The 13,180-nt window shown below is 43.9% G+C and overlaps 1 protein-coding gene across 2 annotated transcripts in view; it reads right to left on the bottom strand.

Annotated features, from left to right (window-relative positions):
• Positions 1 to 1,744, bottom strand: part of rapgefl1 (Rap guanine nucleotide exchange factor (GEF)-like 1) — a 33,865-nt gene extending 32,121 nt beyond the window's left edge. For both annotated transcript variants that reach the window (XM_064985945.1, XM_064985946.1), the window contains exon 1: positions 534 to 1,744. In XM_064985945.1, the coding sequence (XP_064842017.1) occupies positions 534 to 915 (382 nt within the window). In that variant the 5' untranslated portion in view covers positions 916 to 1,744. The remainder of the gene's footprint in view (positions 1 to 533) is intronic.
• Positions 1,745 to 13,180: the final 11,436 nt, after the last annotated feature.

Raw genomic sequence — 13,180 nt, 5'->3', positions numbered from 1 at the left:
ATTACATTTGCGAGGTCTTCTTTTCTAGAGGCGTGAGAAACATCTGGACCATCCCATTTAATAACAGACTTTCATTTTTTCTTAACGAGGACAGCCGTTCTTATGTAACCGTAGAATCAGTTAATATAACAAGGCAATGATGGGAAGAAACCCTTCTGCACCAACCACCGCCTAATCCAATCATTCTACAGCCTGGAATAGATCACTGACTGATTATTTGGGGTTTCTGTTATTGTTATGAGCAAAGGGAGAAAATAAGCAAAAGCTTAGTTATTTTCAATCGCCTATGTAGACCTATAGACTAGGATATAGCCTAATCAAGGACCAAAATTGTAGTTTTGGGTTCCTGGATAGACTACATTCCTTTGACAAGTGAATAGCTTGGCTAATTTGCAAAAGTGAAACGCAAGAACACCATGATTTGGTGTGAAACAGTTGAGGAATTAGTCAAACAACTGAGTGTGATGATTGACAGGCCAATAGGTGGATGCATTGTGTTGCATAAATGCGGTTGATTGACGAGGTCCATTTACCTGTGCAGTTGCCATATCGTTTGCCCGCAACACTGTCCAGGAGCGCCAGCGCCAGGTTGTCCGGTGTGTCCGCAGGCAGCGGGGTCCAGCTCGTGTCCAGACTCGCCTCGGAGCTTTGCTCATCGCTAGACAGCGACGGGCTCCTAATGTCCGCAGTGGCCGAGGGCCAGCACGGTGCTTCCTCAGTGTCCGGGCTGAACACCTCCCTGGCCGGACCGCTCTCTGGAGAAGTCTCCCTGAAAAACGGAACCACCCGAGACAGGCTGGCTCGCCGCCGAGAAGCGCCAGTGCCAGTCGCCTTCTCCCCAAAGCCACCAGCTCGAGTGAGCGCCGTTGTCTGTTTCTTCAAAAACTTTTCCAGGGGCTTCATTCCCGCCGGCATTTTGATACAATACCGCAAAAAAAAATGTTTTTTTTCCGATGGTGATTGATATTAACTGAATACCTCTGCAGGAACTATCGTTGTGTGACTACATTATACAAGCATCCATGCGTACTTCTATTGACCTGTCTTCGTAGTAAAGCTCTTGCATGGAAATAATTAACCCATTTGTCAAATCATGATTTTAAAAGATCAGTGTAAAAATCCGATTTGTGAAGCAGCAGTCTATCGACGTCGGCGACAGCGTGCTCACAGACGACTGCACGTTCTGGCTGAGTGGCATTTATCGCAAAATATCCAAACCTGCTCCACAACAACCGCTCCCTGGCGTCTCCACCTCTGCAGACGCTTCGGGCGCGTCAAGGAACAATGTTTGTCAGTTTCAAGCAGCGGCCAAAATACACTGGATGACGAACACACACGCTCAGCAGAGCACAGTGCGATAAACCGAAACAAAATATAAGAACAACAGCGGGGGGTGGTCAATAGGCGCCCCAGTAGCTTTTTACCAGCGACAAATGCGACGCGTCTCTGCCGCATGGGGTATGTCTTGCTGCTGGCGTCAAAGCAATCTACTGCAGTAATATCGCCAGTGGGAATGGCCTCGGCCCCTCTGCATGTGTGGGAGCTTGTTCAGATAAGTACCAGCATTTCCTTCTCCGTTTGAATGCTTATTGAATGCAGTGGCTCGAGCTCTGTGTGGACAAACGCACACCCCCGAAGAGTGTGAATGTGCTGTATTTGGGACCGCTGCTATATTAACTCGCCCACTCACTCCCTCCATTCCGTCCTTCCTTCATCTGCAGTTGCGCGTTTGTTGCAGTCAGTACTCCTCAGTGCCTGCTGAATGGCAGCTGCTCACTCCCACTGAAAACCAGGGCCGGTCCTTGGCATAAATAATATAGGTGGTTGTCTCGTGCCCCCGGCCGCTAGGGGGCCCCGAACAATAAAAACAAACATTTACATTTTTTTGAAGGGTGAACTCAGTTGGGGTCTAAACTTACTGTTTAGCGCTAGAATAGTAGTAAACACAAGGTGCAATTTCGAAATGTAGTTGTGAATCAGCAGTTTCCCTCAGTCACTGACAACCACTCAATTAGCCCATGTCAGCAACCTTTTTTTGGTTGATAAGTTAGTCTACGCAGCTATCTATACTTGTAGTAATCATGGCCGAATTACCGACCAGGCACTAAGGGTACGTTTCAGTTGACAAGTCACATAGAAACGGGGATCTTGTACAATGTCACATGGAGCAGAAATGGCATACAACACCATGCTACATTTTGACAATAGCCAACTACTTGACAATACTTCTATTTCTGATGATTTGTCCTACGTACTGTATAAGGACAATGAAACTGTAAGATTGACATATTTGTCAACATGCTCACAACCTGCCATTGGATACAAAAAAATGTTTTATGGTGCATGTCAAGTTAGTCAAATAATGTGTGGAAAATTACACTGAGTGCACAAATCATTAGGAACACCTGCTCTTTCCATGACATACACTAACCAGGTGAATCTGGTTGAACATCTTGTTGATGTCACCTGTTAAATCCACTTTAACTAGTATAGACAAAGGGAAGGAGAAAGGTTAAAGAAGGATCTTTTTTTTTTTTAATTTTATCCTTGTCAATTGAGGCGTGGATTGTGTATGTGTGCCACTCAGCGGGTGAATGGGCAAGATAAAGGATTTAAGTGCCTTTGAACGGATATGGTAGTAGGTGCCAGGCACACACATTTATGTCAGTGTGTGTGTGTGTCAAGTACTGCAACACTGCTGGGATTTTCAAGCTCAACCGTTTCCCGTGTGTATCAAGAATGGTCCACCACCCAAAGGACATCCAGCCAACTTGACACAACTGTGGGAAGCATTGGAGTCAACATGGGCCAGTGTCCCTGTGGAACGCTTTCGACACCTTGTAGAGTCCACGCCCTGACAAATTGAGGCTGTTCCGAGGACAAAAGGAATATGTTCCTAATGTTTTGTTCCCTCAGTGGATATTTACAATCTACATTTCGTTCAATTCAGTGCTTCAAACATAAGCTTTGAAATGTACCTTGTATTTTTGATATTGGAATAAATGGTTGTTAAAATTACTAAATGGAGACCAAATGGCCCAACCTGTTTAGCAAAATAAAAAGGTTGTTTGCAAACTGATATGTGACATGTATTAATGCCAAAATAACAACAATTTTTGTTTTCTTGATCAAGGCAGCTCCAAAATGCAGGTGTTTCAGCCTAGCTTAGTGCTGTCTGTGGTGGAGGGCCAGCATGCGGAAAATACGGAGTGTAGGGGTTGGTAATGTTCTCTAGTTGCGCCGTGATTGGTTCAGTGTTCTGTCACTCATGTGGACACTACATCGCCGCAAAATCTACGGGGAGAGCTAGAAATGTCAAGCCCCTTGGGTGCTGCCATAGAGTTGCATTAGAAGTTTCCATCCAAGAAGGCTCAAGGTCAATGGCCACAGATAAAATGCCATCAAATCACATATCTACTGTAGCTTTGATTGGACTGATCATGTCAACATCATACTTTCAAAATCTTAGCTAGCAAGCTAGCAGTCATCATGAATCAAGTCGACAATCTACTGGCAAATCCTTTCAATCCTTGTCATATGAAGAGAAATTATAGATAAAACGTATCGGTGCTCATTTGCCATTGGACATAAACATTACACAACTACTTGTAAATCGCAAATTCAACAATGAGTGGTTTGGAAGGAATGAGTGGCTAACTTTTTTCCCAGTTGTCTTGAAAGCAGCATAAATTCTGAGAATGCCAGACTTTGATGACAAAGTTTGATGACAAAATTTGCCCACAAAGGACCTCCGAGCCACCTTCCTTTTCAAGTGAGCACAGCACAACAAGGTAACTCCAAAAAAGTATTGTATGCTGCTGCATAAATGATGTAATATGCCCGGGAGATATGTATACTGTAGTTAACAAAGTAGTACTAAGTGTATGTTGTGTAGTAAGCCATTGGTAGCTCATGTGCCTCACTCTAATAATTTGGTCCCTTTCGCCTTCATAACTTAGCCTACTGTTCTGACTTGGTGGTGCACATGTAGCCTACAGCCTGTTTTAGAGAAATGTAATCATCAAATATTGTAAGATCTTTCATTGTCTGCTTATATGTCCCCTTTATTTATCCTATGGTTCTGACTTGGTGTACGGGGAGAATACTGTAAAAACGGCCCATGTTCTGAATTCTGTCGCTGTACACTTCAACAGTGCTGAACAAATAGTTATATTGACTACGGCCGTCCGAGCTCGCATACTAATGTTTTAATCAAAATTACGGATTGCCTCTTATCTGCTCATCGTCCCCTTATGCCATAGTTTGTACATCTCAATTGTCATTAGAAACCACATTTGTTTAAGCAAGTAAGCCATATCAGCTATGTTTTTAACAGTCTGTGTGCATTGTTTGTCATCATTATAGTGCAATTAATGTATTGTGTTGTGTTGTGGCTTTGCTGGCATGTATCTAAAACGTTTTTTGAGAATTTGCCACACCAAGATTTTCTTGCCAAAATCCCCACTGGATGTATTGGTCACTACACTAAATGTTCTCATGGTATTTCACTGACAACTTTGATTTCGTATGAACGATGTGTGAAACCCCAATGAAGGCACAATCAAAGGTTCTGAACATACGATAGGGTTTCGAGTTTGTACTTAGTTTTGAAAATTCATCACATACTTGTGAAAAAAGCACCAAAAATATATATTTTTAAATTAACATGGCAAAATCATGGCAAAATGTGCAGAATTTCACAGAATTAGCTTTTAAACTGAAAAACGTTCTCCACCCATGGCAAAATGTGTAGAATTTCAGTTTTTTTATTTTTATCTCTGCCGTCAAGAGAGGGGCACTAAAATGTTTTGTCCACAAGGTGAGGGGGGCCTTCAAACCAAATCTCGCCTAGGGTCCCCAAAAGCCTAGAGCCCTGCTGAAAACACACGTGTGTGGCAGGTTAACCCTTTATACACACACCGGTCAAGAACAAGAGTTCTATATGCTAGTTCTATATGTCAGTTGTAGAATAAGACAATTCTATATGTCAGTTGTGGTGTCGTCTTGCTCTATCTTCTCTTTTGTTGATGGATATGCCTATTTGCTCAAATGGCCCATGGCCCATTGTTAATTGTGGGTGGATGGGTGCTGTCTATATGGACAGGTGGCAGTCACAACCAGTGACACTAACAGAAGAACACATGGTTCCAAGGCAGGCACCTAATATAATGCTCCACGGATTATTGGGTTGTCATTTTTCAGTTCAGTGAGGTTCGATGGACATTGTAACAAACATGGTGAAGGACATATAGTATCTCTGTTATGTTAAAGGATTGAATAAATTCATATTGCAAGGGCTGAAGCATCAAAGAAAGAGCATAGGCTTACTGACTATTTGTGAAGAAGTTAGGGGTTTGGAAGGAAGCCAATTAATCAATTATTGAAATCCCCATTCACTTATTAGATTTAGTAGTTCATTAAAGGCATAACTCAGGGATTGATTAATTATTAATCTAAGCACAATGTATTTGACCTTATTTCAGAGAAGGCCTTTCTTAGTTAAGTTCCATTCAAATTGAATTTGCTCTGTTTAAACCAGCTACGGCCATTTGAACAGTAGTAGTGACTTCATTACTCCAGTACTTGTGGCTGGTGATTGAAAATCATTCAGGATGTATTTTTGGAATCACAAGTTGAGTGATATTGATTGTGGTAGCTTATTCAATGGAACAAATTAAGTTATATTTGTCATATTTGTATAAGAAATGTTGATAAAAATGCCAGTTTGGGGCAGACCTTTTATTAAATGTAAAATAAACAAGGTCTCTAAAAGGCTTAAAGAACTTCAAAGAAAGATATAACTTAACGAGGCCAATGAGTGGAGCTATGATGATATAACAACAGAGCGTGAAGTTTGAACAGAAAACAGCAGCCGAGGCACTCATGATGAAATGGAACCTTATCAGGTGTCGCTTAGGGTTTCATCACCATCCTGTTGATCAACTGGACTGCAGGAGGAAACTGTATACTCACTCTGAGCTGCCGCATACTCAATACTTTGTTTCAGAGTAAATACGGGATCCGATTCCGGCCACCCACGGCTGACTGATCCGGCTCCATGCCTATGCAAGACGTCTTTCCAGACACCGAGCACACAGGTGCCACACAGCACATGTCAGAGTAAGAGAGCTCATGGCTGGGGATATTGAAAAGCATGTCTTCTCTTCTCAATAACGTGCACTTGGGGGCATCTTTTCTCTCTCAACCTACTGCACGCGGACTCATTCAGGCTATTGCCTGGACATTGAGGCAGTGTAGAAACGTCTTAATAACTGCTAAAGTTACCCGTGAGTTTTTTTGCAGTGAACGGCAAGCAGTGTGGCCCTCTCTAAAATGTCAAACGAGACAGTGCCTGACAGTAGTAGTGAAGCCTACCTCGCACACAACCAACCACAATGCAGTTGATTTTTTTAGCTGTGGGATCGTGCATGGATTTGCAAGCCCCCTGAGACAATAGTTCTGATTGTCTGATCTCCTTGAGGAATGGCCTCGTCCTTGTCACTGGTTCCTTTAGCTCATCCACACTCTCTGTCCCTATTGACACAAGGCACTAGCTCCCTAGCGCCTGTCTGTGAGTGACAGGAGCGCTTACACACAGAGACCACAGCCTTCCGTCACAGCTGGCAATATGCCAAGCTCAGCGACGTCTGGCCCGGAGCTGTAGGGATGTCGATGGGGAACGTGTGTAGTGAGTGACTTATCTCAGGGAAACCTCTCTGCCCCACATCACTGACACGGGAGTGGAGTCCCCCACTCACGCACGCACGCACACGAGCGTGCACACACACACACACACACACACACACACACACACACACACACACACACACTCTCTCTCTCTCCTGTCTCTCTCCACTGGTCACATACTGGTTGAGTCAATGTTGTTTCCAAGTCATTTCAATGAAATTACATTGAACCATCGTGGAATAGACGTTGAATTGACTGAGCTTGGAATTTTGCATTCTATCGTGAAATTCCAGTCTTTTATTTAAAAGAGCAAAATGGTCCTTTGTACTCTTTAAGGCTTTGATCCTCTAAAGTTTTTTGGGGGGCTTTTCTTAACAACACATACATTTTCTTACTGCTCTATTTCCAGAAATGCCCTGAATGAAAAAGTATTTACACCAAACAATAACTCCCGTCGGTAACTATGGTAACACGGTTTGACCACAAAACTATGATGCCGAGCTATGTTGTGTATTAGTGATTGCAAGCATTTCCCTCGGTCACAAGGTCATTACTAAATGAGGATACGGTTATCACTATACTGTACTTCCACCACAGGAGGCAGCCGAGGGGAGGACGGCTCATAATAATGGCTGGAACAGAGCGAATGGAATGGCGTCAGACACCTGGAAACTATGTGTTTGATGTATTTGATACCATTCCACCCGTTCCGCTCCAGTCATTACCACGAGCCCGTCCTCTCCAATTAGGGTGCCACCGACCTCCTGTGACTTCCACATCCCCTCAGCCCTGGCTTTCTGTTTCTTCTCTCCGTCCTCCTCCTCCACTTCTGCTTTCTCTGTAACTGCCTGGTCTGTGTGGGCACTGGGTATTCCCACGAAGGAATCCCCTACACTTCCAACACTTTGATATACAGTGAGCTCCAAAAGTATTGGCATAGTGACACATTTATGGGGGCTTTGATTTGAGGGTATTTTTATACATATCAGGTGAACCGTTTAGAAATGACAGCGCTTTTTGTACGGTCCCCACATTTTAGGGGACCAAAAGTATTGGGACAAATTCACATATATGTGTATTAAAGGGGGGGGGGGTTATGATATTTGTGAGTCTGTAACTTTCTCACTATCCATTGCAGCCATACCTCTTTCCAGCACTCCTGAGGTATCAGATAACAACTTGAGCTGCACCTGCTAGCTAAGTCAGTGGACCTTTGACAGCAGCAAAATTTCTGCAGGGTCAAGTTGGGAATTAGCCCACTGGGCACAGACGTCAATTCAACGTCTAGTCCAGCTTTTATTTGAAAGAGAAGAACAGGCCGTGTCCTCTTTCAGGCTTTGTCCCTCAAGTTTTTTTTGCTTTTCTTAACAACACATTTTCTTACTGCTCTATTTCTGGAAATGCCATGAATTAAAAATTATTCACACTAAACAATAACTTCCTTTGGTAACTATGGTAACAAGGTTTGACCACAAAACTATGACGCAGAGCTATGTTGCGTAGTAGTGATTGCAAGCATTGCCCTCGGTCACAAGGTCTTACTAAATGAGGATATGGTTATCATGGTACGGTACTGTCCCCTCAGCTCTGGCGTTCTGCTCCTTCTCTCCGACCTCCTCCTCCACTTCAGCTTTCTCTGTAACTGCCTGGTCTGTGTGGGAACTGGGTATTCCCACTAAGGAATCCCCTGCACCCCCAAAATTAGCACTTGTGCTTAACACCATACTATGGAGGAAACCAGTTTCTCCACTCTGGCCTATGTAATCAAATGTCTTTTAAGGGAAGCATAGAGGTGCTAAAAGGTGAATGAACAGGCTGGGAGGGAGAGGAGAGGGAAGGGGGCGGGGGTCAACCATGAGGTTATTGGTCATAACCTTTTCATTTGCACTTACCACACACGGGCCGGAAAATGTCACATGAAGGTTCTAGTATGATCACCAGATTAGCTATTATGGGAGCACTGGCCTACCAATGGCGAATGGTTTTCTATGGAGCTGAGGTCAGCAAGGTCACAGGGTCACATAGAGACTTTTATTGACACACAGTTACCAGAGCTGTAGGTTTTTAGTTCCACCTAATGTCCTTTACAGTGGATAGTCTGTTTGGTGTGGTCAAAAAAACAAAACATTTAAAAGCAAACTGAGCAAAGTATCACTTGTGTTCAATTGGATCAAGATTGATGTCATTCTGTTTTCTTATGAATGACTGGAATCAGCTTAGAATCCATGAGGTTACAGTGGCACACTTGCTCTGTATCTTAGGACATCTCTGGGAGTAAAAAAAACATGAATAAATATTGAATTGATATTCACTGTGGCTGAACAACAGCGTGACAGACGTTGCCACGGCGATTGGGTAATCCTATCAGTCAGTGACTGTATTGAATGTGATTCTCAGCGGTGCTGTGCCTCTCCAATGTGTCATCCACCAAGATGACAAATGACCCAGGGTGCCTAATGCACTCGCTACACTCCACTCTGCTCTACTGACGGACGGACATAGTTGGAGGGAGGGAGGTGCACATCTGCGATGACTCATCTGGACAACTCCCCAATGAAATACACACACTCCCTCAGGGCTCCATGGGCTACACACACAAACAAAGCCAAGGAGGGAGCCCCGCCCCACTGAGAGATAAATGAGGCCGGTCACCTGAGTGTGTCTGAGGATGGAGATCAGCTGGCTCTCTGTCAGAGCCTCCAACGCTCCACTGGCTCTCCTCTGGGTATCTGGGAGGAGGGAGGCTGCTCTGCCCTCTGGGGCTGTTCCACTCCTAAAAAGATTATCCTTAACTCCTCAAACAGACTCCCAACCTTCAAGCACTCTGATAAATGGAGCTTTCACTTCTCATTCTCAACACCCACCCCACCCCTTCCTCCATCCCTTCACATCCACCCACACATGCACTACAGACGTCTATCTGATGCTGCATATTTAGTTGAGAGCTGCTAAATGTTCTGTCTCGGTTGCAAGGACAGACAGAATGTGCCATCGTTATGGCTCTGCTGTTTTGAATTGCATCCCCTGATTTCAGCCCGGCAAAGATGAGTCAGTTCAGACAGTTCCAAATCAGAGTCCTTCAACAGGGAATAAACTCACACATACTGCTCGAGTAGCCCAACAAGAGCTATTACTCATCTCTCATTATTACTCATCTCTCAGCAGGTAGCCTAGTGGTTAGCGTGTTGCGCCAGTAACCCGAAAGTTTGCAAGATCAAATCCCCGAGCTGACAAGGTAAAAATCTGTTGTTCTGCCCCTGAACAAGGCAATTAACCCACTGTTCCTAGTCATTGTAAATAAGAATGTGTTCTTAACTGACTTGCCTAGTTAAATAAATACAAATATTCTCATCTTTCTATACCTGTGCTATCTAGAATCTTAAAGGGTTCTTCAGCTGTCCCTATAGTGGAACCTTTTTGGTTCCAGTTAGATCCCTTTTGAGTTCCATATAGTACCCTTTACACAGAGGGTTCTACATGGAACCCAAAAGAGTTCTACCTGGAACCAAAAATTGTTTTCCTATGGGGACAGCTGAATAACCCCTTTGGAACGCTTTTTTCTCAGTGTAGGATCTTAATTTGAGCCAGCAGGAAAATAAACCTGCAACAACAGGACATGTTAATTATTATGTGAATTATAATTCATGGCAAATTTTTGTAAGTGTTGATACATTTTTCATCAGTGCAAATCAAGTCTGACATTTTAAAGTGGAAATTACAAACTTTAGAAGCCTTTTTAAACATCGAATACAGTTCAAGTTTGCATTTCCTGCTTCACAGGAAAATTCTCAGCAACTAAAGAGGGATCAAATTAATATCCTACATCTGTATACTCACAAGCCATAGGGTTACTGCTATTGGCAGTCGACGAGTCATCTTGAGGTTTATTCAGTGTCACAACACTGAACTTCAGATCATTTTTACATTGGCTCAAATGGGACTTAGATGTTCAATAAGGGTCATCAAATGGTCTACCTACCTAAACACAGCCGTAAGGCTTCATGAAAGACGTAAAAACTTAGTTGACATGTTTTTAAAAATATATTTCCGGGTTGGGAAAGGGGTAAACAAAGAAGATAGAAAGAGAGGAGAGGAGCACCCTCACACTTTGCACTCCCTTGCACACTCATTCGTGGCAGCCTAAGTGTCAAACAGAAGAACCCTGTCACTAGAGCCAGTGTGACACCAGTGTGTGATCCGACCCCGCCCAGCGCAGGGGTCACGACGGGGTGAGAGGAGTTGCAACAGACCAAAACAGGGAGGAGAGAAAGAAAGAGAGACAGAGAGATTTAGATGGAAGAAGAGGCAGACAGTCAGAGTAGCAGACTGAGAGAGACCCAGAGAGAGAGTGCAGGCCCTGTACACTACAGTGTTATAGCCTGAGTCATGTTCTATGCGTCAATGTAGGAGTGAGGGAGCAGAACATTATCTGGGCCTTATGTGATGTGCTGTCCTGACCGTCACTCATTAGCTATAGCCTTACAGACAGATCATTTGTCTATGGATGAGCACTACAGAGCAACTGAGGCTGCCATGAATCATGCCTGAGTTTAATGACGTGTGTCTCACACACACACACATGGATGGGGGGTTAGGGGGTTGCGTCGTGGTGACATCACCACCCTTGGTGGCAGGGTGCTTTGTTTGGCCTGTAACAGTTACAATGGGATGGGAGGACGGGCCCCACCTCCGCGACGTGCATCGCGATGCTGAACAAAAACAAGGACTGGGGGACCCTGCGTTAAATATACAGGACTCTCAAAGATGGGCCATTAAGAATACGTGTGTGCCGCTGCATGTTAGTGGAGTTGGCAGGTATTGAGGGGGACACAGAATAGACTCTCCCGCTCCCCTCAGCGCACACACACACACGTTTCATGCATAGCATGCACATCCGTGAAACCCCAGCAGGCACATCAAATCAAATCATATTGGTCACATACACATGGTTAGCAGATGCAATTGCGAGTGTAGCGAAATGCTTGTGCTTCTACTTCTGACAGTGCAGCAATATCTAACATGTAATCTAACAACTACCTAATACACATAATTCTAAGTAATGGAATGGAACAGGAATATGTACACATAATGCCACGCTACATCCGAAAGCCAGTCTGTTGGTGGTGGTGCATATGGAGGCCAAAGGGGCCCGACAACAATACAACCGAAACAGAGCCATTCACTTCAACTCTGCCACACAAGTCGAGAGGGCCGGACACAAAAGAGGGAGAGAGGCAAAGGGGAGAGAGGGGAGTCCATATGTTACACATTCATCAGGGACAGGAGAGGAAGGAGGGGGGCTGGGGTGGATACTGAGGCAATAAGGGAAAGTAATGGGGTTGAGGGGGAAGCGGTTTTGTGGGGTAGGGAGAAGAGAGTGGTGAGGGGTAAGAGGTTTGAGGGGATTGGGGAAGAGAGGGGGGTAAAGAAGGGGTTTCAGGAAGAAAACACGATTGACAGTTAGAGAGAGAATAGGATTACAGCATGATACCATAGTAACAAGCAGCAGCAGAAGAAGAAGAAGAAGGTCTGCATTAAAGAGTGGGAGTGAAAAAACGTGAAAATGGGTTTGTGAGAAAATGTTGGCCAGCTTCGTTGGTTGTGTGGGAGGTGTCGTGAACCCATTTCGCAAAGCTAATTAAAATGCACAAAACATCAATGGCAAGAATAATTCATTTATTTCTTCTTCAAATGAGCCTGTTTACATAAGAAGCATGGCTGTGATCCCTCCCGGGCCAGAACACAAGCAACAGTTTAGATCTGTCAATCCAAAACCTCACATGGCAGCTGCCTCCATGAACAACGTGCGATGAAATGAGTCGCTCGTCAACTGCATTAAAAAAGCATGAGACAGAGCATGCTATTGGACAGCATAGGTGTGGAAAAGAGACAGCATTGTAATGTAAATGCTGAGCGTCTTCATTCCAAATGTACTGAATATATTAGGCCACTTATATAACATGGTTATTAAAGCAGGGGATGAGTAGTACATGAGTCCAGTATCTGCAATACAAGGTTTCTGTGGGACTCATAATATGGCTGGGTGTTAGAGAATCAATTTGATTCTACCGTTACTGTCTGCTGGTGGCTGAATTCGCTCTTTCTGGCTGTGGGCACATACAGTGGGGCAAAAACGTATTTAGTCAGCCACCAATTGTGCAAGTTCTCCCACTTAAAAAGATGAGAGAGGCCTGTAATTTTCATCACAGGTACACTTCAACTATGACAGACAAAATGAGAAGAAAAAGAATCCAGAAAATCACATTGTAGGATTTTTTAATGAATTTATTTGAAAATGATGGTGGAAAATAAGTATTTGGTCACCTCTACACCTCTACATGGCAAAATAGTAATTAACTACTGAAAACACTACCTAGATTTGAATTGATTTGAACCACAAAGCTACTGCAAAATGGAGTTAAATTACTAATCGAACTACATGTAGTTCACTACTCCCCAATGGTGGTGAAAATGCTGTACTGAAAATGACGAG

The sequence above is a fragment of the Oncorhynchus masou genome, chromosome 14 (genome assembly GCF_036934945.1).
Source record: "Oncorhynchus masou masou isolate Uvic2021 chromosome 14, UVic_Omas_1.1, whole genome shotgun sequence".
NCBI classification, from domain to species: Eukaryota; Metazoa; Chordata; class Actinopteri; order Salmoniformes; family Salmonidae; genus Oncorhynchus; species Oncorhynchus masou.
The sequence above is the reverse complement of the archived record's forward strand: the minus strand, read 5'-3'. Positions and strand labels throughout refer to the sequence as shown.